At 35.7% G+C, this 27,312-nt stretch overlaps 1 protein-coding gene across 1 annotated transcript in view; it reads left to right on the forward strand.

The window, feature by feature from the left end:
* The first annotated feature begins 96 nt into the window (after window positions 1-96).
* FAM227B (family with sequence similarity 227 member B) overlaps window positions 97-27,312 on the forward strand; it is a 185,153-nt gene continuing 157,937 nt past the window's right edge. Inside the window, exons 1-7 of the mRNA XM_055319907.1 lie at window positions 97-160; window positions 10,505-10,631; window positions 13,601-13,654; window positions 17,463-17,694; window positions 19,032-19,099; window positions 23,899-23,934; window positions 24,388-24,492. Of these exons, the coding sequence (XP_055175882.1) occupies window positions 10,584-10,631; window positions 13,601-13,654; window positions 17,463-17,694; window positions 19,032-19,099; window positions 23,899-23,934; window positions 24,388-24,492 (543 nt within the window). The 5' untranslated portion in view covers window positions 97-160; window positions 10,505-10,583. The remainder of the gene's footprint in view (window positions 161-10,504; window positions 10,632-13,600; window positions 13,655-17,462; window positions 17,695-19,031; window positions 19,100-23,898; window positions 23,935-24,387; window positions 24,493-27,312) is intronic.

The raw sequence follows: 27,312 nt of genomic DNA on the forward strand, positions 1-27,312 counted from the left end.
GCCTCGGCCGGTCGGCGGCGGGCGGTGCGGCTGTAGCGCTCGGCCCGGCTCGGGCTCCCGGAGCGAGGCGGGGCCCCACACCCTGACAGCCCGGGGCTGGGTTGCGAGGCCGCTTGGAGGAGACGCGGTTCTGGACGTCTACTCTCGAGGTTTAGTTGCAGTGAGTTGTGAAAGATGCTGCTCCTACAGAAACACGTGTAGTCGTGAAAACGTGGTTCTCCACTTTGTTTATGGCTGTGTCAGGATGAGGCCTAGTGGTGGCGGGAGCTGTTGCAAGAACTGCATCTTGATGGTTTGGTTTCCGGGAGAACTGAACACACGGAAGACTTGCAACTACCGTGTGCCCTTTCCCGTTTTGGAATTAAGCATTATATGTGGGTGGATTATAAAAACCACTTTTCTCTGGTCCGCCCCAGAGAAAAATCCAAACCTAAGGACTGGACGTTAAAAGTGTGGGGCACCTGGGTGGCTCAGCCGTTGAGCATCTGCCTCTGGCTCGGGTCCTGATCCCGGGGTCCTGGGATCGAGTCCCACGTAGGGCTCCCCCTGCTTCTCCCTCTGCCTGTGTCTCTGCCTTTCTCTCTCATGAATAAATGAAATCTTAAAACGAAACACAATGGCCAGATATTGAGCATTGTATTTATTGAGTACTTTGAATTTTTCCTGTGAAGGAGAAAGGACAGAAGCTTGCCCTAGAGGAATTTAGGACAAGTTAAAACGAGTAGTACAGAAATCAACACGACTAATAATTTGTAGGAATTTTGCAAGAGCTCAGAATGGAGTAGTCGATGAAAGCTTAGTGGTTGGACTTGAGTAAGGTCTTGGAGGATGATTACGATTCAGAGCACTGCTTCTCAAAGGGACTGTGTGGGACCCATTGGTAGGAGTGTCATTTGTAAGCAAGGAACTATATTGAGTCAAAACTACACAATTTTTTTTAATTTTGTTAATTTTTTTTTAGAATTTCTTATTTATGATAGTCATACAGAGAGAGAGAGAGAGGCAGAGACAAGGCAGAGACATAGGCAGAGGGAGAAGCAGGTTCCATGCACCGGGAGCCCGACGTGGGATTCGATCCCGGGTCTCCAGGATCGCGCCCTGGGCCAAAGGCAGGCGCCAAACCGCTGCACCACCCAGGGATCCCCTAATTCTGTTAATTTTTTAAAGTAAGCTCTAGGTCCAATATGGGACTTGAACACACAACCTTGAGATCAAGAGTCACAGGCTCCACCCTCTGATCCAGCCAGTGCCCCAAATTCTCCAAAACTACGCATTTAAAAAAATGAATTAGTATAGTGTGAAAATGTCAGTGCATGGCACTTGGCAAAGTTAAGTTTTACCTCGTGGAGTTTTGAATTACAGACAATCCATCACTTAAACGTTGGTTTGGTTTAGGATTTTTCGACTTTATAATATGTGGAATCACTATGCATTCTGTTGAAACCATACTTTGAGTTTTGACTTGGTATTTTCCTGAACTAATGATACATGCTATGGAACTCTTGGTTTTGTGGGTGTGTTTTTTTATTTTTTAAGATTATATTTATCTATTCATGAGAGATACAGAGAGGCAGGTTCCCTGCAGGGAGCCCGATGCGGAATTCGATCCCAGGACCCCATCATGATCTCACTTGAGCTAAAGGCAGACACAACCACTGAGCCACCCAGCTGCCCCTATGAAACTCTCTTGTGATAATGGAGAGCCACGTCAACCAGGCCATTACAAGAGTAAACAACCAATACACTTATATCTATTTTGTACCCATACAGCCATTCTGTGTATCGCTTTCAGTATTTAATTACATGAGGTATTTAACATTAATTACATGATTATGAAATGGGCTTTGTGCTAGATGGTTTGGCCCAGCTGTAGGCTAACATGAGTATTCTGAGCACATTTAAGGCAGATTAGGCTAAGCTAATTCAGTAGGTTAGGTGTATTGTATGCATTTTCAATCTAGGATGGGTATATGGAAACATAACCCCATCATAAGTCAAGGAAGATCTGTGTGTGTGTGCGTGTACACGTGCACATCCTTGCACACTAGATCATGTTTATAAAATGTATTTATTGTGTATTTATCCTTAAAAAGTTTGAAAGCCACTGCTTTATGAAGGAAGATGAGCTGAGTAAGATTATAAACTAGCAATTGCAAAGTCTCCAAGCTAGGAATAAGTAATTTACACCCATTTCTTTTTTAACTGCTTTAGTTCTGGTGCACAGATGACAAAAGCAAATGACGCTATTTATCAATTGAGGTGTATGAGTACTGGCTTACTGTTATTACCATGTAAGAAATTACTCCAAAATATGGCTTAAAACAACTTTTTGTTGTGTTCATGAATTGTGTGTTCGGCAGGGCACAGAGGGACAGCTTTTCTCTGATAACTCAGCTTGGAAGTCTGTGAATGCTAGCAGAGATCATATGTGTAGCCTCTCCATTGTGGCCTGAACTTTCTTAGAGTATGACAGCCGGGTAATCAGACTTCAAGGAATTTGTGGCCATTTTTAATAAAACACCATAATGAATTAAGTACTGTCACAGAAAACCCCAACATTTCAGTGGTTTAATACGATAAACTTTTATTCCTCACAGGAAACCCATTGAGGATGTTACTAGTCAGATGAAACATGAGATTTAAGGATGCAGGTTGTTTGTTTTTTGGATTTTGGGTTTGTTTTTTGTTTTTGTTTTTGTTTTTACATTTTAGTGGTTCTACTATCTCTTAAGACTTGGGTCCATAGCTTATCGACAAGAAAGAAAGCATGGTGAATCACACAGAAGGTTTTAGAGGTCACCCCTGAAAGTGGCATATTATCACTTTGCCCACATTCCAAAGGCCCCCACTTTAACTGCAAGCAAGCCTGGGAAGTGTAGAGAAACATACATATTAGTAAACACTAACAGTTTACCCTATTCTAGGTATTTCATCAAAATCCCACAGTCCCCAGTTCGTCCACTCTATTTTCAGTTCTTCTTTCAAAAGAATTCTTTCAAGTCTTTTCAGTATTTTTTGTTATTTATTGCATATGTCAAAATATACTTATTTTTTTAATAATAAATTTATTTTTTATTGGTGTTCAATTTACCAACATACAGAATAACACCCAGTGCTCATCCCGTCAAGTGCCCCCCTCAGTGCCCATCACCCATTCACCCCCACCCCCCGCCCTCCTCCCCTTCCATCACCCCTGGTTCGTTTCCCAGAGTTAGGAGTCTTTATGTTCTGTCTCCCTTTCTGATATTTCTCACACATTTCTTCTCCCTTCCCTTATATTCCCTTTCACTATTATTCATATTCCCCAAATGAATGAGAACATACACTGTTTGTCCTTCTCCGGTTACTGTGGCCAAGTTCAAAAAGGGTGTTGCCTGAGTTCTCCTCTGGGATTTTGATGGAATCTTGTCTCACATTTAGATCTTTCATCTATTTTGAGTTTATCTTTGTGTATGGTGAAAGAGAGTGGTCTAGTTTCATTCTTCTGCATGTGGTTGTCCAATTTTCCCAGCACCATTTATTGAAGAGACTGTCTTTCTTCCAGTGGATAGTCTTTCCTCCTTTATCGAATATTAGTTGACCATAAAGTTCAGGGTCCACTTCTGGGTTCTCTCTTCTGTTCCATTGATCTATGTGTCTGTTTTTGTGCCAGTACCACACTGTCTTGATAACCACACCTTTGTAGTACAACCTGAAATCTGGCATTGTGATGCCCCCAGATATGGTTTTCTTTTTTAATATTCCCCTGGCTATTCGGGGTCTTTTCTGATTCCACACAAATCTTAAAATAATTTGTTCTAACTCTCTGAAGAAAGTCCATGGTATTTTGATAGGGATTGCATTAAACGTGTAAATTGCCCTGGGTAACATTGACATTTTCACAATATTAATTCTGCCAATCCATAAGCATGGAATATTTTTCCATCTCTTTGTGTCTTCCTCAATTTCTTTCAGAAGTGTTCTATAGTTTTTAGGGTATAGATCCTTTACCTCTTTGGTTAGGTTTATTCCTAAGTATCTTATGCTTTTGGGTGCAACTGTAAATGGGATTGACTCCTTAATTTCTCTTTCTTCAGTCTCATTGTTAGTGTATAAAAATGCCATTGTTTTCTGGGCATTGATTTTTTTTATCCTGCCACACTACCAAATTGCTGTATGAGTTCTAGCAATCTTGGGGTGGAGGCTTTTGGGTTTTCTATGTAGAGTATCATGTCATCGGTGAAGAGGGAGAGTTTGACTTCTTCTTTGCCAATTTGAATGCCTTTAATGTCTTTTTGCTGTCTGATTGCTGAGGCTAGGACTTCCAGTACTATGTTGAGTAGCAGTGGTGAGAGTGGACATCCCTGTCTTGTTCCTGATCTTAGGGGAAAGGCTCCCAGTGCTTCCCCATTGAGAATGATATTTGCTGTGGGCTTTTCGTAGATGGCTTTTAAGATGTCGAGGAATGTTCCCTCTATCCCTACACTCTGAAGAGTTTTGATCAGGAATGGATGCTGTATTTTGTCAAACGCTTTCTCTGCATCTAATGAGAGGATCATATGGTTCTTGGTTTTTCTCTTGCTGATATGATGAATCACATTGATTGATTTACGAGTGTTGAACCAGCCTTGTGTCCCGGGGATAAATCCTACTTGGTCATGGTGAATAATTTTCTTAATGTACTGTTGGATCCTATTGGCTAGTATCTTGTTGAGAATTTTTGCATCCATGTTCATCAGGGATATTGGTCTGTAATTCTCCATTTTGGTGGGGTCTTTGTCTGCTTTTGGAATTAAGGTGATGCTGGCCTCATAGAACGAATTTGGAAGTACTCCATCTCTTTCTATCTTTCCAAAGAGCTTTAGGAGAATAGGTATGGTTTCTTCTTTAAACGTGTGATAGAATTCCCCTGGGAAGCCATCTGGCCCTGGACTTTTGTGTCTTGGGAGGTTTTTGATGACTGCTGCAATTTCCACCCCGGTTATCAGCGTTCAGGTTTTCTATTTCTTCCTGTTCCAGTTTTGGTACTCTGTGGCTTTCCAGAAATGCGTCCATTTCTTCTAGATTGCCTAATTTATTGGCGTATAGCTGTTCATAATATGTTTTTAGAATAGTTTGTATTTCCTTGGTGTTGGTAGTGATCTCTCCTTTCTCATCCATGATTTTATTAATTTGAGTCTTCTCTCTCTTCTTTTTAATAAGGCTGGCTAATGGTTTATCTATCTTATTCATTCTTTCAAAGAACCAACTCCTGGTTTTGTTGATCTGTTCCACAGTTCTTCTGGTCTCGATTTCGTTGAGTGCTGCTCGAATTTTTATTAACTCTCTTCTTCTGCTGGGTGTAGGATCTATTTTCTGTTTTTTCTCTAGCTCCTTTAGGTGTAAGGTTAGCTTTTGTATTTGAGTTCTTTCCAGTTTTTGAATGGATGCTTGTATTGCAATGTATTTCTCCCTCAGGACTGCTTTTGCTGCATCCCAAAGATTTTGAACGGTTGTATCTTCATTCTCATTAGTTTCCATGAATATTTTAAATTCTTCTTTAATTTCCTGGTTGACCCTTTCATCTTTTAGCAGGATGGTCCTTAACCTCCACGTGTTTGAGGTCCTTCCAAACTTCTTGTTGTGATTTAGTTCTAATTTCAAGGCATTATGGTCTGAGAATATGCAGGGGACAATCCCAATCTTTTGGTATCGGTTCAGACCCGATTTGTGACCCAGTATGTGGTCTATTCTGGAGAAAGTTCCATGTGCACTTGAGAAGAATGTGTATTCAGTTGAGTTTGGATGTAAAGTTCTGTAGATATCTGTGAAATCCATCTGGTCCAGTGGATCATTTAAAGCTCTCGTTTCTTTGGAGATGTTGTGCTTAGAAGATCTATCTAGTATAGAAAGAGTTAGATTGAAGTCACCAAGTATAAGTGTATTATTATCTAAGTACTTCTTCACTTTGGTTATTAATTGATTTAAATATTTGGGAGCTCCCACATTCGGGGCATATATATTGAGGATTTTTAAGTCCTCTTGTTGGATAGATCCTTTAAGTATGATATAGTGTCCCTCTTCATCTCTCACTACAGTCTTCGGGGTAAATTTTAGTTTATGTGATATAAGGATGGCTACCCCTGCTTTCTTTTGAGGACCATTTGAATGGTAAATGGTTCTCCAACCTTTTATTTTCAGGCTTTAGGTGTCCTTCTGTGTAAAATGAGTCTCTTGTAGACAGCAAATAGATGGGTCCTGCTTTTTTATCCAGTCTGACACCCTGCGCCTTTTGATGGGGTCATTAAGCCCGTTCACATTCAGAGTTACTATTGAAAGATATGAGTTTAGTGTCATCATGATATCTAGTCAGTCCTTGTTTTTGTGGATTGTTCCACTGAACTTCTTCTTAAAGGGGAATTTTAAGAGTCCCACTTAAAACTTCTTGCAGAGCTGGTTTGGAGGTCACATATTCTTTCAGTTCCTGCCTGTCTTGGAAGCTCTTTATCTCTCCTTCCATTTTGAATGAGAGCCTTGCTGGATAAAGTATTCTTGGTTGCATGTTCTTCTCATTTAGGACCCTGAATATATCCTGCCAGCCCTTTCTGGCCTGCCAGGTCTCTGTGGAGAGGTCTGCTGTTACCCTAATACTCCTCCCCATGAAAGTCAGGGACTTCTTGTCTCTTGCTGCTTTAAGGATCTTCTCTTTATCTTTGGAATTTGCAAGCTTCACTATTAGATGTCGAGGTGTTGAACGGTTTTTATTGATTTTGAGGGGGGGGATCTCTCTATTTCCTGGATCTGAATGCCTGTTTCCCTTCCCAGATTAGGAAAATTTTCAGCTATGATTTATTCTGGACCTCTGTCCCTTTCGGCAGCCTCGGGAACCCCAATTAAATGTAGGTTTTTCTTTCTCAGGCTGTCGTTTATTTCCCTTAATCTATACTCATGGTCTTTTTTTTTTAATTTTTTTTTATTTATTTATGATAGTCACAGAGAGAGAAAGAGAGAGAGGCAGAGACATAGGCAGAGGGAGAAGCAGGCTCCATGCACCGGGAGCCCGATGTGGGATTCGATCCCGGGTCTCCAGGATCGCGCCCTGGGCCAAAGGCAGGCGCCAAACCGCTGCGCCACCCAGGGATCCCTCCTCATGGTCTTTTAATTGTTTGTCTCTTTTTTCCTCAGTTTCCCTCTTTGCCATCAACTTGTCTTCTATGTCACTCACTCATTCTTCTACCTCGTTAAGCCTCGTCATTAGGACTTCTAGTTTGGATTGCATCTCATTCAGTTGATTTTTAATTTCTGGCTGATTAGATCTAAATTCTGCAGTCATGAAGTCTCTTGAGTCCTTTATGCTTTTTTCTAGAGCCACCAGTAGCTGTATAATAGTGCTTCTGAATTGGCTTTCTGATATTAAATTGTAATTCAGATTTTGTAACTCTGTGGGAGAGAGGACTGTTTCTGATTCTTTCTTTTGAGGTGAGGTTTTCCTTCTAGTCATTTTGCTCAGTGCAGAGTAATCAAAAACAAGTTGTATTGCGAAAAGGAGAAAAAGAGAGGAGAGAAAGAAGGAAAGAAAAGAGAAAAAGAAAAAAGGAAGAAAAAAAGAAGAAAAAGAGAATGAAAAAGAAAGAAAGGAAAAAAAGGGTGGGGGAAGCAAACAGAAATCAAAAAGCAAAAAAAAAAAAAAAAAGAAAGAAAGAAAGAAAACACCGGGATGTATCTTCTGATTCTATATACTGTATACTTTAAGTCCCTTGACTTCCCTTGGAACTTGTCCGTCTCGCTGGTCTTCTGGGGGAGGGGCCTGTTGTGCTGATTTTCAGGTGTTGGCACTTGGGGGAGCTGCTCTGCCCCCTGCCTGGTGCAGGGCTCAGTGGGGATTGTTTACCCCATGAGGCCCCAGGAGGAACAACCGCAGTGGCGGGGCCAGCTCTGGAGCCCTAGAGTCAGCTCCCGCAGTAGCTCCAGAGCTCTCCATCTGCAGGGCCTGGAGGCTCCGGGACGGGGCCCCTGATCCGCTCAGCTCGGGGCAGGAGCGTCCTTACGGTACTGGGCTCTCCCGGCCTCTGCCTGTTCCGGGGGGAGGCTGGATCCTGGGCTGTGTCCCGGCGCCCAGTGCTCTCAAAATATACTTAAGTTGCAACTTTTTGATTTACAATTTCAAACATTATCCATTGACTTTATCATACAGAAGCCAATGATAAAACTCTTTTATAACACCGTCCTCAGGTATATGAACGAACATTCCTTCTCTTTCTAACCCCATACGTTCTTCTTTCCCCTCATCTCTCAATATAGAGATATCCTAATTTTTGTTTAAATCAACTTTTGTAAATATCATTCAGCCCCAAGCCAGATATGATCATATTAACTTTTAATACAACCATTTACTTTCTTTTGTCTTAATAATAGCCATATTTTTATGTACTTAATAGTAATCTGTCCTCAAACATTCTGCCAGTAATAAAGTATTATAATCAAATAGTTCGATAAAAAAATTTTTTTGGGATACCTGGGTGGATCAGTGCTTGAGTGTCTGCCTTCAGCTCAGGGCATGATCCCAGGGTCCTGGGATCAAGTCCTGCATCAGGTTCCCCACAGGGAGCCTGCTTCTCCCTCTGCCTATGTCTCAGCCTCTCTTTCTGTGTCTTTCATGAATAAATAAACTCTTTAAAATTTTTTTAATTTTTAAAATTTTAAAAATATATATAATCTAGCAGATGATTTTTCCTCTAGATATATTTTCATCTTTTAAAAAGATGTTATTTATTTATTTGAGAGGGAGAGAGAGTGCACAAGCAGGGGGAAAGGGCAGAGGGAGAGGGACAAGCAGATCCCCCTGCTGAGCAGGAAGCAGGCTCAAACCCAGGACCCTGAGATCATGGCCTGAGCTCAAGAAAGATGGTTAACCAACTGAGCCACCCAGGAGCCCCTATTTTCCTTTAATTTTTAAGATTCATTTCTACCAGGACTTTATTGATTTTCTCATCTTTTAAAAGACCAATTTTTAGTTTGTGGATTTATTTTTTCATATTTTTATTTCATCAGTTTCTGCTTATACCTTTTTTTTTATCCTTTTTCTATTTCTTTTTTAATTCATTGCTTTAGCTTCCTAAGCACTTTGTTTTCTCCTAAGCTTAGCTTTAGCTGCATCCCACAAGTTTTGATATGTTGTGTTTTCATTATCATTTGGTTAGAAATTTTTTCCAATTTTCCCTGTTATTTTTTCAGTGAACCGCATTTTATGTAGAAATGGATCATTTAATATTTATGATTTTTCTAGATGTCTTTTTGTTGCTGTTTTCTCTTTTACTGCTCTTGTTGTCAGAGAACATACCCTGAATAATTTCAGTTATTTGTAGCTTTCGAGATTTGTTTTATGGTATAGCATAGGTCCATCTCAGTGAACGCACTATGTTCCATTACTTTAAAAGAGTGTGTATTCTGTACTTGTAAGTATAGTTCTGTAAATGTCAATTAAGTTGCTTCACTTAAATGTTGTTCAAATCTTTTATCTCCTTACTAATTTGTGTGTATGGTACATATTTGATTCATCAATTACTCTGAGAGGTGTGTTAAGATCTCTAACTGTAATTGTGGTTTTTGCCTATATTGCCTTTAAGTTTTATAAATTTCTGCCATGTGTATTTTGAGACTCTTTTATTTAGATGCAAACACATTTAGCGCTGGTATGTCTTAATGAATTGACCTCTTATCAATATGAAATAACCTTATTTATGCCTGGTAATACCTCTTGTCTTGAAGTCTATCTTATCTAATATTAATGTTGACACAACACTTTCTTATAATTATTAAATGCATTGTTCAGGAATTTCCGTTTGTTTCTTTTTTAGAATTTCTATTTCTCTTGAAATACTCCATCTCTTCATGCACCACAATCTAACCTATATTGTAAAATTTTTAACATGTTTATAATAGATGCTTTAAAGTCCTTGACTGCTGCTTACAACTGGGTTCTCAGTGAATTAGTTTGTAGTGACTGTGCTTTGCCTTGACTGTGAGTCCCATTTTACTTCTTGTTTGTACATCTTGTAATTGTTTTATTGTGGATTAGACATTATGTGGAAAACAATTGTAGAGGATGAAGTGTAACTTAGTGTTGCTTAGTCTTCAAAGAGCACAAGCCTATTACTCTCCTGGGCAATCAAAGTGAGATACTGATCTTTTTATTCCTCCTAGACTGGAGTTGAACTTTAGGGTTGGCTTCAGCTTTAATTGGATTGAGTTCACCTGTGATAAGACAACTTCCAACTGCCCTCATCATAGCCAACTCAGATCTTGTCAATAATGAAGTGGGAGAAACTGGGACTGAAGTTTTTTTAATGATTTTTTTCACCCTCTGAGTCAGCTTTGTCAGGGCCCTGGAACCCAAGTACCATTGGATCTTGTTGGCCTATATAAGTTCTCTACCTTTCCAGCCCCTCCTTTACTGCTGATTTTTAGACAAAACTCAGAAGTGAGGCATAGGAGTCTGGGAAGGGACTGTTTGAGTCATTTGTTTTTGTATTTGGGTGTCTTTCAGACTCCAGTTTGTTCCTCCAGCTCATGTCAACGGCTAAGATCCAGCAGATTTTTCTTCATCTCTGCAAAGTCACTGCACCATGGCAGGCCAACTCTTTCCTCAGTGGATGGTCAGAGCTCACTGCTGGGTAAGGAAGCTAGCTGCCACAGCTTGATGCTCACTTAAAAAGAGAATATTTCTTTATGGATTTCTGGTCATTAAGGCTGCCAGGTAGGGAAGCTTCACAGGCTTGCAGTTACACAGGGCCTTGTGATTAAATGGACCCTACACTTGGTTTTATGGTCTCATGTTATCATCTTAAAATTCTTTATTTTTGAACAAGGGTCTCTACGTTGGCAAAAATGACATAGCCAGTTCTGCTTACTAGCACCCACCACTTTTCACCAACCTCATAAAAAAGGAAGATTTTTATTTTGTCTGGGTTTCTTTTGTTGTTACCATGGAAGCATAGGTGTTTTGAATCTTTCTGCATTCTACTGAGAGCAGAAGTCCATTTAACTTATGCCTGTCTTCTTTGAACATTAGCCTTAGAGAACTTTGGAATTTTATATTGGAGTTAGCTGGAATTTTCTCATGTAAGTTTCACTTCCTTAATACATTATTCTAATTTCCTTTAATTCAAATGTGGGTGTTATTTTAATGCATAAAGAAGATCTATCTCTCTCTGTCTCTCTCTGTCTCTCTCTGTCTCTCTCTGTCTCTCTCTCTCTCACACACACACACACACAGTGGAATATTACATAGCCATGAAAAGGATGAGATATTTCCATTTGCAGCAACATGGATGGTCCTAGAGAGTATTATACTAAGTGAAATAAGTCAGAGAAAGACAAATACCATATAATTTCACTTATATGTGAAATCTAAAAAGCAAAACAAATGAATAAACAAAACCAGAACCAGAACTATAAAAACAGAGAACAAACTGATGGTTGCCAGAATTAGGGGGATATTCAAAATTGGTAAAGAAGAATAGAAGATAGAGGCTTCCAGTTGTGGAATGAATAGCCATAGAAATAAAAGGTACAGCATAGAGAATATAGTCAGTGATATTGTGATAGTGTTGTATAAGGAGAGGTGGAAGCTACACTTGTGGTGAGCAGAGCGTAAACTATAGAGCTGTCAAATTACTATGTTTTACACCTGAAACTAATGTGTGTCAACTGTACTCAAGAAAGAAGAAAAAGAATTTTTAAAAAAGAAATGTGGGTATTATTTTTAGTGCTTTGTACTAGAAGTGGTTGGTCACCATTACAAGTAAAAAAGCCAACATTTAGATTGTTTTAATCAGCTTCTTTATGTTCCATGCATTTCGAAATATACTGATAGCTTTCTTCTAGCAAAACTACTACACTCACTGTCTCTGAAGATATTGTATCCTGAACATTTTTTTTTTTGCCTCTAAGCATTCTCTGCACACCATCTCTTATTTCTTATACTTCTCAGTCTGGAATCCCATGTTTTTCATTAAATTTCTTGACAGATCTATGTAGTTTTGCTTCTGAAAACTGATTTTTATAATGATAGGCAATATACCTTTTATTTTGTTATTAACTGTTATATATTTGCTTTATATTTATCATATTTTTAAAAAATTTTTAAAGATTTTATTTATTCATGAGAGACACAGAGAGAGGCAGAGACATAGGCCAAGGGAGAAGCAGGATTCCTGTGGGGAGCCTGATGCGGAACTTGATCCCAGGACCCTGGGATCAGGCCCTGAGCCAAAGGCAGACACTCCAACCACTGAGCCACGCAGGTGCCCTTTATCATATATTTTAAACAATATTAGAGAATGAAATATTCTCTTCAACCTCAAATGTGTAGCTATTTTTACAAAAATATGGTGATTTTATAATCTTAATCATTTTACATATTGATGTGAAAAATGTGTTTTAGTAAATTATATTACATTCTTTTTGGACAGGTCATCATCAGATTATTAGGATATTCTGAATTCCTCTTATTTTTGCCTTCTCACTGGTTTTTCACTCTCTAGAAATGGTCTTATTCTAAATAATTACACATTTCTCTGACATTTCTCTACTCATTTATTCATTAATTTATACATATTGCAAGTACTTATTATGCACTCACCCAGAGCCGGTCACTGTATGAAATTTTGACAGTTCAATGGTGATTATACCATAGTTTCTCTCCTCATATAGATATGAATCAGCTGTGTGTTACCATAGATAATTATTTGGGGGGAACAAGGAAGGCTTCCTAGAAAAGTGACTTTTAATTTGATATTTAAAATAAGAGTTAGGGATGCCTGGGTGGCTCCACGGTTGAGCGTCTGTCTGCCTTTGGCTCAGGACGTGATCCTGGAATGCCGGAATCGAGTCCCACATCGGGCTTCCTGCATGGAGCCTGCTTCTCCCTCTGCCTGTGTCTCTGCCTCTCTCTCTTTATGTCTTTCATGAATAAATAAATAAAATCTTTTTAAAAAATAAAGTTAAATAGACCAAGAAAGGATTGGAGGGAGTTTGGAACAGGGAGCCTTCCAAGCAGAAGAAAGAATGTGTATACAGTCTCTAAGGCAAGAAAGAACAAAATGTGGTCTTGATTAAAATTAATTTGTCTAATGAAAGAATATGTTTTCAACTTATGAGGAAACTAATAAAAATGCGATTATTACTTATTACACTGAGATATCGAATATTTAAATTATTTTCACCATGTCACTGGTGTGGCCTTTTAAATACATCATCAGCAAGAGGGGCAAGTTACTATATTTTTGGCTTTGGATTTATTGTAGACACCATCCAAGATAGCCCAAAATATCTCAGAACTCTCATAGGAATTTGAAATGAGGATATTCAACAGGACTCATGTAGAGTTTTTTTCTAGGAGCAATATATAATAGGGAAGCCTTTCACAGAATTTGGTTTGGATGCTTGGGATTTAAACATTGATCTCTGTTCCTTTCTAAGGTGCAGGAACTTTACAATGTAAAAGTGAATATTTTACAATGTCTTATGGCTCTGAAAATTACAACTTAAGTCCAATATCATCTACTTAAGTAAATTATATGTAAATATCATAACCAGTCTGAATTGATGTTAATTAGCAATATTGATTTTACTTCATTAGAAAATGCAACAACCTCCAAGGAATATTGAAGAATTCTTAAAGTTTCAAAATTGGGTGAGTAAAACATCTATTTTATGTGCCAAAGCATCTTTTAAAATATAAGTTGTGGAGGGGTGCCTGGGTGGCTCAATCAGTTAAGCATCTGACTTTTTTTTAAAGATTTTATTTATTTATTCATTAGAGACACAGAGAGAGGCAGAGACTTAGGCAGAAGGAGAAACAGGCTCCCTGCAGGGAGCCTAATGTGGAACTCGATCCCAGGACCCTGGGATCACAACCTGAGCCAAACAAAGGTGGATGCTCAACCACTGAGCCACCCAGGTGCCCCAGCATCTGACTCTTGATTTTGGCTCAGGTCTGGATCTAGGGTTGTAAGATGGAGCCCTTCCAGCATGGAGCCTGCTTGGGATTCTCCTTCTACCTCTCCCTCTGCCTCTCTCTTCCTCCCCCTCTCAAAAAATAATAAATAAAATAAAAATAACAAAATAAAATAAATCAGCTATGGAGATGTGGAAGGCTTAGGAAAGACTTTAAGAATAGAAATTCAAAAAACTTCATTTCAGTGGGGGAAATACTTCTAAATATTTATCTCCTTTCAGTAGACTCTGTTCTAGCATTTCCCTCTTGTCAGTATTCTGCTCTCTTTTTGAGTTTGAGAATTCTAGTTCTATATCCTATCAGAAGAATTATACAAATATTTTAATATAATTTTGCTAATATGTTTGTCTTAAATATTTACACCTTAAAGAACATCTGATTATGAGTACTTACTTCATTTATCCATGTACCACAGCTTAGACGCACAGGTAATTTGCAGATGTGTCGAGTTTCCTTGATTATTGAATCAGAGTGAAATATTCAAAATGTGTTTTCATTTTGAAAGCTCCAGTTTCCATTGTTATGTGTAAATACTGACTTCTGCCATTATTGGACTTACTGTTTTCCCTTGGGTCTATACACTTGTGAGTCTAAATATCAGGTTTGTTTTGCATTGAAGAGTGTCAAGGACTAGAATAAGGATGTTAGTGTGGAAAACAGAAAGAAAAGGAGGCTTTTTTTATGAGATGTGTACATACTTTGAGAAGACTGGACTTTAAATTATTTGCACCTATTTGTACTTATATATAAACAATTTGCTATGACTAAACTATTGAGAAGAGAATTTCAAAAATATTTTTATTTTTTTAATGTTTTAGAAAAGAACTGAGTACCCTTTAGGAGCAAATAGAAAATGAAAATATTCCTAGTTTATAAGAGTGTATTTCAATGACTGTGGAAGAGCCTAGTGTTTTAAACTACTATTAGTACAAGCTTTTTGCAATTACTTTGATTTAAATAATGTTGGGAAATGTGCTGTAACCTAATCACAATGTTTGAGGTCTTTTAATGCCAAGGGAAAAGGATTATATAGTCAAAATTAAGGCAAACTCAGCAAATAATTATGGAGACATTTGGGCTATACCATCAATACATGTTTAAGGATCTATGATTTCAGATGAAAATTTCTAATTATTTGAATTAGAAAATGCATACACACTCTACTTAAAAATAATGCTAATCAAATTAAGATCATAGGTTTATGCCAGCCCTTCACTAAAGATAGAATAAAATCAAAATCAAAGCATATGATCTTATTAATGATATGTAAGAAACACTATCCTTGTATATGTTTATATTGTCAGCCTTCAGTTTTTATCAGATCTGAAAAAACAACATATATCCATTTGTACCATTTTCTCATAAATGAGTTTATCTGTAAAATGTTTCTTATTGTCTGGATTTCCTAACCAAATGCTTATATTCTGTAGTTACTTGTTTCAAGGTATGACTATGTCTATGCATTGCCAAGCTATTGGTTATTTCAAAATATCCAGGAATAAAATGACTGGATATTTAATTTTTTGTTTGCTGAATAAAACTTTTGTCTAGAGGCATTGTTACAAAAGAAATAATAACTTCCTCAAATTTATTCAAGAAATATTTTTGAGTACCTATTACATGCTAACCACATCAATAATTAGAATATACCGGTGAATAAAAACAGGCAAAGATCCCCACCTTCATCGAGCTGTCATTTTTTAAGAAATGAGGCATATGATAAACAAATGAATAAAACAAAACAAATTAAAATACATTCTAAACTGCTTATGACTTCCTGGAAAACCTATCTATTTTAATTTCCCTCTAAAATGTGAAAGGAAAGATATACATCTGCATGGTGGTATAGTGGTTAAGAACAGAGGCTCTGGGGCAGCCCAGGTGGCCCAGCAGTTTAGCACCGCCATCAGCCCAGGATGTGATCCTGGAGACCTGGGATTGAGTCCCATGTCAGGCTCCCTGCATCGAGCCTTCTTCTCCCTCTGCCTGTGTCTCTGCTTCTCTCTCTCTCTCTCTCTCTCTCTCTCTCTCTCTCTCTGTGTGTGTGTGTGTGTGTGTGTGTGTGTGTCTCTCACGAATAAATAAATAAAATCTTAAAAAACAAACTGGTAAATTGGTGTCAGCTTGCCTATGCTCAGATCCCAGCTCTGCTACTAGCTAGCCTTAAACCAGTACCTGGAACCTACGTGTTAGCTGTTAGTTTCTCATATCTTATAATTTATCCTTTGTCACATCATCTAAAACTGCATCATTTCAATCAATTCTTACCATTTTTATCTTTCTTTTATAATATTTTATGCTTTCTACTATCTTTACCCTCTTCCTCTTATTATGGTTCTGTATACTTCTGTATACTTTTTTCTACTTTCAATAATTTCTCATTTATCTATTTGATCAATTCCCACATTTTCCCTCCTCCTTCTTTCCCCTTTACTCCATCACTGTTCTATTTTTATTTTTATAAAAATATTTTTATATTCTATTTTTATAACAATCTCCTGTTCCAATAGTGTTATATTACTATCAGTTCTTGTACTTCTCCTATTCATTCATTCATTTAATTTTATTTACTACCTACCAGATCCCGGGTATTGTTCTGGATACTGGAGAAACAATAATGAGCATATCAGAGAAAAATCCTTGCCATCATGGAATTTATATCACCCTTCTGCAGTATTTCTCTCTAGTGTCATACTTGTTTAGTCCTTTTCAATTCCTTAGGTATTAAAAAGAGTTGAAGCAGTATGAAAAGGGTATCTATACAGAAAAGACTCCCAGTGGATAGGAGAGATTGGTTACCTTAAAATAAGTATGTGTATTAAAGATAAGCCAACTAAATATTTTCACTGTTGGAGATGGTAATTATAATATGGAAAGAGAGAATACTAGAATGTTTGGAATTGGAATTTCAGGTTTCATTGTGAACTTGTGGAGGTCAAGAAAAGACTAGGGAATTTTTAGACTGAAAGAGACTAAAGACATATGAAGATACTGAATTAGATCCTTTTGCTATAAAAAGGGCATTACTGGTTCAGGTGATAAGACTTGACCAGAGTCTGAGAATTAGATAGGCACAGTGTATCAATGCCAATTTCCTATTTCTGATGGTTATATTTTGATTATGTAGGAGAATGCTTTTGTTTTTGGGAAATAACTAAAGTATTCAAGGATGATGGGGCATAGTCAAGTAAGCAACTTATTTTCAAATGATTCAGGAAAGTTTTTTTGTGACATATTTGAAACTTCTAAAGTTGGTGATTGTTTCACAATTTTTGGAAAAAAAATGGCATTTAGTAAAAAATAATGCTGTGTTGTATATGTTGGATACCTGAAACTAATATATCATTGTGTCAGTTATACTTAAATAATATAAAAGAAGGTATTGCTATGGAATTAAATCTCAATTTTAGCTCATTGATTTTGAACTCTATTATTTAAATTCACTAAAAATGACTTAAGTTATATTCTTTCACATTTTTTGCAGGATTATTGGCCAAGGGAAATCCATTTTGAAGATTATGATAAATTGTTACACACCATGAAGAAAATAAAAGAAGATAGTTCATTTACTTCAATTTATACACATCTGTGGGGAACTGTCCCTCGAATACATGATGCAGTCATGGCCATGGAGTCAAGATTAGGGGAATGTTCCATTCTTTTGAAGAGTCATGCCTCTAAAATATTTGAATGGAGAAGCATAATTTTTGATACACGTAAATCTTTTTTTATGAGTAAAGTAATAGATTTGTGTGTCTGTGTGACTCTGTCATAAAAAATGAAATCCTAAGGTATAAAATAATCTAAGAGCATAAACTTTATTTTACTTTAAGACTCCTTCATTTCAGCATAGTTCAATAAAGATTTTTAGCTGAATATGAACATGTGGATTTAATGTGTGTTGTTAGAACAAAGCCTAAAGTAGTTGTGAACTTTGTTAAGCTGCAGCTGAGGTGGCCGAGTATCAAGGAAACAGAGTTGCATCAACCCTGTATTGGTAACAGAGACAAGTCAGCAAGGGTCAGAACCTAAGAACAGAAACACTAAAATCCAAAGTAAATTGAGCTCCATGAGCTAGGTGAGCTTGTAGGAAGTGTTTCGCATTTCGTAGTGAAAACCTGCACACTGAGGGAAAAGCATATCTACCAGTAATGATCATTTTTACTTCTTTCCAGTATTTATATAACATTTTTCTTATCTAGTTGTATTTATTAATACTTCTAGAATAGTTTTAGATACTAATGATTATTATTTATATAATAGGCAAATTTCTCATAATACAAGCCTTAAAAATGATAATATTAGTTGACTTATAAAGTATTTTCTATATGTTAAATACATTTAATTAGTTATATTACTTAAATATTTAATATCCTTTTTTGGACCTTGATTTTTCAAATTCTGAGAATTTGTTTTAATATACTACTATTAAATTCACTACTGTTTTATTTTAAATTTTCTTACTAAATTTTTAATCATTTTTTAAATTAAAAATATTTTTAAAATTATATAAGCTATATGTAGAGAGAGAGGGAGGGAGGGAGGGAGACATAGAGAATGAGCTAGTAGGTGTGCACTTTCAAAAAATAATATATTCTTGTTGTCCTCAATTTATAAATATCTGAGTTTGGGCTCAAGTCTAGGTTACCTGACTTCAAAGTCATCCCCCATAATCTTTCATTAGACCTTGCTCCAAAGTACTGTAATTTATTGAATTTAAGATGACCATGAAACAACCAAACGTAAATAGCTGAACTATTTGAAAAACATGGGCTTGTTCATGGGGAAGGGATTGAGATAAAACTTTAGATGTAGGAGTAAGTATCAAAGACCAGTAGTTGGAACATGACATTTCTAAAAAGAGGAAACAGAAGATACAGTATTTATTCATTCAACTAAGGGTATGTGTGTCTAGCATGATGCTTATCAAAATAGCTAGTTGATCTCCTTGATTTTTTTGCGTATAAGTTCTTTAAAGCATTAAAATTTTTTTACTTTGAAAAATATGTGTGTATACATATATATGATATATATATATATCATTCTTTTAAAGGTTCTAAAGGAAAATTGGAAAGATACAAGGCATTTCTAAGGAAGTACCATAGGAGAAAGAAGATAATGGTATGGTATTTGTTTTCATATTCCTTGAAGAGGAAATTTCACAGATAAGCACTGATAGCATTTTTAAAGTTTTCCTGTTAGTCTTTTATTATTATATAATAAAATAGATCTATCTATCTATCTATCTATCTACGTGTTTTTAAAATAGGTAGACTCCTATTCTTCAATACTCAATATTAGAGTGTTGGCATTTTCACATTACTATAAGTTACTTGAAGATTTAATTTGATGCATACATTCCAACCTCTGGTTAATAATTTATAGTAACTTATACTTGGTAGTGCAGGTTCCATATCAATCCTCTTCCTTTAGAAAAAGTTATCAATTCTTTTTTATTATTATTATTTTAAAATTCTTTTTAATTACCTTTAAAATTGCTTTGTCAATTTTTTTGAAAAAAATCTCTTTGAGAGTTTGATTAGAATTATAATAGACTTTGAATTACTTTTAGAAACTTAGTCCTTATAAAAAATACATTCTAAAATTATATAATGTTAAAGCTATAAAGACTTTAAGTGCCACCATTAGTCTATCCACCCCAGTTAATGTTATTTTTCAAATTTCAAAATTTCTTTGTTTTTTCCTGATTCTGACTGAAGTAGTCATTTTAGAAAATTAGAAGCAATAGATAATCAGTAGAAAGGATAAACACCCTAATTCTATCATTTATAGATAAATCGCATGTATCTCACTAGTTGTTGCTTTCATTTTTCTTTTTTTTTTTAAGATTTTATTTATTTATTCATGAGAGACACAGAGAGGAAGGCAGAGACATAGGTAGAGGGAGAAGCAGGAATTCAATCCCAGGACCCCAGGACCACAAGCTGAGCCAAAGGCAGATGCTCAGCCATTGAGCCACCCAGGCGCCCTCATTTTTCTTTTATTTTAAAAATTCAGATTAATATATTTCTAATTCATTACAAGTATCATGAAATTTTCATTAATAAATATTCTCCACTATCTTAAAAGTTAACTAATGTAATAACCCTTTGGTTAGACATTTAGGTAGTTTTCATTGCTATTACTTACAAAGCTGCTCTGAACATATTTGAAACTAAAGATTGTGGGTATCCATGCTTATTTTCTTAAGATAAATTTCTAGAAGTGGAACTACATAGGAAAAGAAATGTGAAAATCTAAGTGTTTTGATATGTATTGCCAAATTGTTCTCTAAAAAGGCAGTACCAATTTATATTTGTAACAATAGGGTTTGTGATTGATCTCTTACTCATTTCCTTGTCCATTTAATACTGTATTTTTTAATGTTTGCACAGTTGATAGGCATAAATGTCATATGTTTTACTAATGAAGTTGATACTTTAGGTTTTCCTTAGTCTTTGAGTTTCTGTTAATGTGAATTGCCTATTTACGAGCTTTGGCCTTTTTTTTTTTTTTGGCTGCTCTTTTATTTCTAAGAGCTGTTTTTACTTTAAAAATATTAACCCTTTCAGTAATATGTATTAGACATATTTGTATTACTTTGTTGCCTTTTATTTTGGATATTTTTTTCCAGCTGGGGACCCATGTGGCATCTTTCCATAAACCTAACAGAGCCAAATCTTCTGGAAGCAATGGAAAAGACTGCGGTCTTTGTTGCCTTTTAAGAGGGTTTTTTGTTATACAGAATTTTGCATTTTTATGGATCTATAATTTTCTATTGAAAATTTCTGCCGTTAGTGCTATAATATTTAAGAAGACTTTGTCACAAGATTATAGATAAATTCACTTGTCTTCTGCTCTGTTATTATTGCAAGATATCTGTGTGTGTGTATTTAATTCTTTAGCCTTTATTTTTGGATAAGAGAGTAAAATATAAGGATTTTATTTTAGGTGGTCAGTAATTTGTGTGATTTTATTCATATAAGGTTTTTCTTTTAAAGATTTTATTTATTCATGAGAGACACACAGAGAGAGGCAGAGACACAGGCAGAGGCGCAGGCTCCATTCGGGGAGCCCGATGCGGGACTCGATCCAGGTTCTCCAGGATCACCCCCTGGGCTGAAGGCAGACACTTAACCTGTAAGCCACCCAGGCATCCCTTCATATAAGCTCTAAATATTCTCTGTTAAATTTATCCTTAGGTATCTTAAATTTTTATTACTAATGTCAGTGAAATTACTTTTTCATTATGTTATTAAATGGGTTATTGTTGGCATATAGGAAATTATTTTTGGTATATGCGTATTATTCAATAATGTTAGTGGTTTCTCATCTTTGATTTGGAAAGAATGCTAATAATTTGCTATTAAGCATCATTTTAAATGTTTAGATAGCTATATTTTTTTAGATTAATGAAATTTATTTCTACTTGTAGTTTATTTTTTTATTTTTTTATTTTTTGCAAGTACACGAGGGTTTATTTTCTACTTGTAGTTTATTAAAGGTATGTAGACATGATGTGGATTAGAGGTAGATCAGTTAGAGATCTAGATACAGGTATCGCTGTGCTCAAACACTTGAAAAAAAAATCTCCATGCTTTGAAATGGAGAGGAAAATAATCCACTGTGATGATAGCAGAAGCTACTTTTAACCTTTAATCTATGTGGCAGATTACATTAATAGCTTTTCAGAAGTTGAGACATTCTTATATTCTTAGAGTATATTTTTTTATCGCCTTACTGGATTTGATTTACTGTTGTTTTGTGTAGATGTTTGCATCCATGTTTGATAAGATATGATTTTCTTTTGGTTTTGAGTTACTTAACTTTATTTCTCTTTCCAGTCTATTGACTATAGAGCATAGTAGTTATATGGGATATCATTTGTTCTGTGAATGTTTGGCAAACGTTGACTATGAACTTCTGTTGACTTTAATTATTATTTATATTTTCCAGAGAGGAGTAGACAGGTTGGTAGAAAAGCTGTGTGGAAGGTAATAGATTTTATAAATATCAACTTGGATAGATTGTCAAAACATAATGTTGAGTGGGAAAAAAGCAAATTACCAAATAATATGTACCGTTGATATCATTTTTTAAAATTATAAAACCACACAAGAAGTGTTTATATTCTTTAAATATATGTACACATATATGTAAAAGTATGTTAATGGAATGGAAGGGATGCAAACCAAACAAATAATAGTGACTATTTCAAGGAAAGGGAACACTTGAATAGAACTATAAAGATCATGGTAGGGGCACATAGGTGGCTTAGTGCTTGAGTATCTGCCTTTGGTTCAGGTCATAATCCTGGGGTCCTGGGATCAAGTCCTGCAGCAGGATCTCCTGAGGGAGCCTGCTTCTCCTGCGTATGTCTCTGCCTCTCTCTCTCTCTTATGAATAAATAAATAAAATCTTGAAAAAAAAAGGTCATGGTAAAAAGAGAATCTGAACTTTATTATATAATTTCACATTTTATTTAAAACATAGTCAAAAACAAATGTCAACAGTAATCAATTCTAGGTTGTGGGAACATGAAAACACTGGTAATTTTTTTTTAATTTTCAAAAGAATTTCAAAATTTCTGACTTTCAAATTTTTATCAGATAACTTCCAAGGATCTATTGCAATGACCTGTATATTAATTATACTGACCAAAGTTATAATTATTTTTTTTGCTAAATGTGATTCATTGATTTTTTATTTGGATTTTAACACATATTATTTATATTTTTGTGGTATCTTTTCCAGGTTGTATGATCAAGAACTAGTTTTGTGTTATTATTATGCTCCTTGAAAACTTCCAGGGTTTCCTTGCTTCCTGCAGAATAAAGCCAGGATTTTGAGATTAACATTAACAACTTTCTAAATTGACCCCCATCCTCATTGACTTATTATATCCATATCTCTCAAATACAAAGCCTTCTTTCTTATCATAATTGATTTCATTTTCTAAATCTTTTTTTATTCCTTTGCATACTTTTTAAAATGACAATTTCATTCTCTTTCTGTTAACAATCTGTTACCATTCTTTAAAATTTGTTTCCTATGTCATTTTCTCTATGTGTATTGTATAATGTGTGTGTATATGTGTGTATCTTTTGCCTGTGAGCTTAGTTGTTCTGAAAGAAGTGAGGATGTGAAAATTAATAACTTACCAACATGTCTAGATGGTCAGAAACTAATGTACACAGAAGGCTACTTATTCTCTGTGTAAAGTAGTGTGGTGGACATAGAGATGCACCACTCAGATTCCCCATGAAGGAAGAATCTGTTGTCCTAGCTGCTAAGAATGCTGTTAGGAGGCACCCCTCAGCTGTCAGCCCCTTTGGGGTTGCTACATCTGCAGAGAACTTCCTCTTCCAAAGACATACGCTTCCAGGAACCACCTACATCCAGTGACTGATCAAGTTGGGGGCGGAAAGGCCTGGCTCTTTCAACCCAATACAGGACAACTATGATGGCCTCTTTCAGCTCTAGAGCCCTTTTTAGAGACCATTGAAGCTATTAGACTTGTATCATACCTGATTTCTCCAACTTCCCAATTACGCCTCTCCCCTTGCCTTCCATAGATACTGATTCCAAAGGCACTCCCAATAGACATTCTGAATACAAAACTCTACCTCAGAGTCTATTTCCTATTGAACCCAAAGTGAAGTAACTGGTTTTATATTTCTATTATAGCCCTTATCTCTTTGTGTTTTGCTTGTATATGTATCTGATTACCCTCTTGAACTATGACTAGCTTGAGAATAAGGACCATCTTTGTATTCCTAGCATCTAGCACAGCAACAACATTCTAGGCTTTAGTAGAAGATACACACACATGCACATACACACATGTGCATGCACAAACAACAAATTTACAAAATATAAAAATTTAGAATGTTAAAGATTTTATTTTAAATGTTTTCCAGCTTTCAGATGAAATGGAGACAAAGAAGACTATAGAGGTATTTAAAATTTCTGTTCTATAAGATTATGTATCAAAAGCATTATGTAGAAATAAAAGAATGTTTATAATAATATAGCTGTAGCTATAAATACAGATGGGGCCCTGAGAGAGAGCAGTAGGAATAGCATAGAAGCCTTCTCCTTCTGCCTAGTCCATTTCTTTATGGGTAATCTAGCTAAAATTCTTGATCATTTGAGTTATGTCAAAGTTGGTTCTGAAATATGATTTTTGTTTTGCTTTTGGGTTTGGCATATGAATATGCCAGGGCTCTTAATTTGAGAGAATCAGGAAATAGGAAGATTTTTTTAAAGTAAGATAAATAGTTATTTTATTAAATGAAAGTAAATAATTAATGGGTTATGGTTAAATATTTGTCTTCTGTAGTCCTGTGAGAGTGCTATACTGAAAAGGGTAAAGTAATTACTATTCTGTGATATTTCCTTCTTTCTAGGATTGCAACTTCTCGGGATTCAAAACAAATGAGCTTACTCAACTACCCAGACATTTGGATGCTGAACGAATTTATCTTTTTATTTTAAAAGCCCATAACTTTGATGTATGTAAACATTATTTTTATTGTATGCTACATTTTGAGAATATGATTTAATGAATCAGATTTTTATTTAAAACTATAACAAATTAGGTGATAAGCATGATTGAACTTTGAGGGCATTAAGTCTGGCAGGAAAAGACCAGTGATATTTAATACCTTGATCTTGATCACCAGAAAAGAATGTATTAGATTCTGTGTTACTGCCTCAGGAGTCTGAAGTTGCTATTGTGCACTGTCTTGGCATGTGACTGGAACAAGTGTTTTCCCCTCCTTCTGCTTGCTTTATTAGCTCAAGAGATTTTAGTCTGCTTATTTTGACCCCAGAACAACTTATTAGAGCCTTCTCCATAACCTCACCTTTTGAACCCCCAAGTGTCTGGGGGAATTTTTGAGTAATAGGATAGCCAGTTGAAAAACTGCAAGCATAGGAAGGTAACTAGATCATTGCCCACTGCTTGCCAAGGGTAGGATGAGAGTTGGATAGTACCTGATACTGATTTCTCCCTTACATATTAGGCGGTTACCTAACAAGGTTTCTATTTCTTGCAGGCTTCAACAATATTCCTTGTACTCCAGGCAGATTCCTTCTAGATAGTTCTCTGGGATGGACGTGGCCTTGGAATTCACCTAAACCCCTCCTTCTAGGGACCAAGTACATCTCTTACCTCTTCATCCCTCCCCATCCCTCACTTTCAGCCTTCCTATGCCTCTTCATTTCTCAACAAAAAATCCCTGTTGTTTTCTCTCCTACTATGGTCCATCAGAAGGAGCATAATCAATCATTAAACCCCTTTTTGTCACTCTGTTCAAGATGCAGTGTTCCAGGAAGTGTGATTGATCTGATTTGGATCCTCTGTGTACCCTTCAGTTAGGCAACCACTAAGCACCTCAATTAACAACTATATCTAGAATGATTCAGTAATGACACTCTTATTTTTCATGCTAATCCAAATGTTTTTCAATTCTCTTTTATATTTTGTGGGATTCTGGTGAGAGTAAAGGCTTAGTCTGCCCCCTTTATATGATTACCTGATCCCATTTTTGTAGAGAAAAACTGTAGATGCTAATTGTAGTTATGCCTGGATCAGGAGCGTATTTATTTGTTTCTCTGATTATATTTTCCACAATTTCCTCAGGAAAAAAGATTTTATTGTTATAAAAAGAAATTGATAAATTATTGTTAAAATAAGTTTATAAGTGTTCTGGGAAATCTATAATATTGTTTCTAACATTCTGTGTTCTAAGATGGTACTGTATTTTAAATATGGTTGTATGTACATCTAACACAAATCATAGGGCAATCACATAAACAAGGCATAGAAGCACAGTATGAGGAATTTTTAATATGGTTAATTTGGAGGATGCTGGCATTATTGAAAGAAATAAGAAAGTGAAGAGTAGGAGTAGATATTGGTTGGGAGTGGGTGGAATATGGCAAAAATCTGGGTATATCTGGGCATAGATACCAGTGTTTTATTTGTTAGTACCCCACCTGATTTCAAAAAAGAATTTAAATTGGCTTATTATAGTATGTCCAATGCAATAGCATTAAAATAAGTAGATGATAAAATAAAGAGAATGTAAGTGTAGGAAAATAAAAATATTAAGGAAGATTATTTCATAGAAATGCTTATAGTAAGATCAAGAGGCTGAATTTGTGGATCTGAAACTTGGAAAGAGAAGGTTATATAGATTTATTGTTACATGATTGAAGGTATGGGAATCCATGGAATTGATGAATTCACTTATACCCATCTAAACACATTCCTGTGCATATAGTCATTAATTAAATTCCTTGATAAAAGTACACATTATCTTCTGTACCTCCCAGAAAAGGTGATGCTCAGTAAAAATTTTATTGAATTAAAATTAATGAAAAATGACCTATATTATGAATAAGAGAAGAAAGCTAAGCCACAGGCATACTGATATACATGAACAGAAATTCAAGAGAAAATAAGAAGTAATTTTGTCCAACCTAAACTCAAGGTTAGAACCAAGCTAGATAATCTAGGTTTTAAGGTATATTTACATTTACTAGAATCAAAAAAGTATCACAAAATGAGGAGGCCAGAGGAGAGAACCATTCAACTTCTTAAACTGGGTTTGAGCTTTTTTAGCTAATTTTCATTTTTTGGTTGTTTTGACTAAATATTGATATACTTTTAAAGAATTTGAAATTTTACTGAAAAAGGAAGTTAGTGATATGAAACATGACCAAACTTGGAATAGAAGCAACCATATTTTTTAGTGTACACTAATTTCATCTTTGCTTGAAATTTGCAAATAATTTAAACAAAATTATTCAGTTTTCCTCCCTATATTTCAATTGTCTTCTTTATGTACTCCACATATGTTTTTGTAATTAAAAAATATGAAATCTAAGCTGTTAAGTGCTAAATTTAAGCTGGTACCAATGAATTTCCATACTATAATTAGTAGCCTATGGAAGAGAAGTGCCCCCACAAAATACCATAATAAGTAATCTTTTTGGTGTAAAAGTCTGCATGATGTCCTTTTTGTAGACAAGTGTAGAGAAACAGGAATTCCTAGTTATGGGTTTCCTTAAAGTAAGTCTTGAACTCTATTGAATCTGGCATTTAAAAACTTTAGGTAAATAAAATAAGATAAAAATGATCTATTGCATATATCTATTTAAGCCAAGATTTACAGTCATGGAAAATGGATCTTACCTTATCTGACAATTTTTTATCAGTTTCTTACAGAGTACATTCTGTTTGGATGGGGTCTAGACTTGTGATGGGGTTTGTTGATATAGAATTCCAAGATTGTTGGTATCTGTCTTTAGTATAAAAAGAAACT

The sequence above is a fragment of the Nyctereutes procyonoides genome, unplaced genomic scaffold (genome assembly GCF_905146905.1).
Source record: "Nyctereutes procyonoides isolate TBG_1078 unplaced genomic scaffold, NYPRO_anot_genome, whole genome shotgun sequence".
NCBI lineage: Eukaryota > Metazoa > Chordata > Mammalia > Carnivora > Canidae > Nyctereutes > Nyctereutes procyonoides.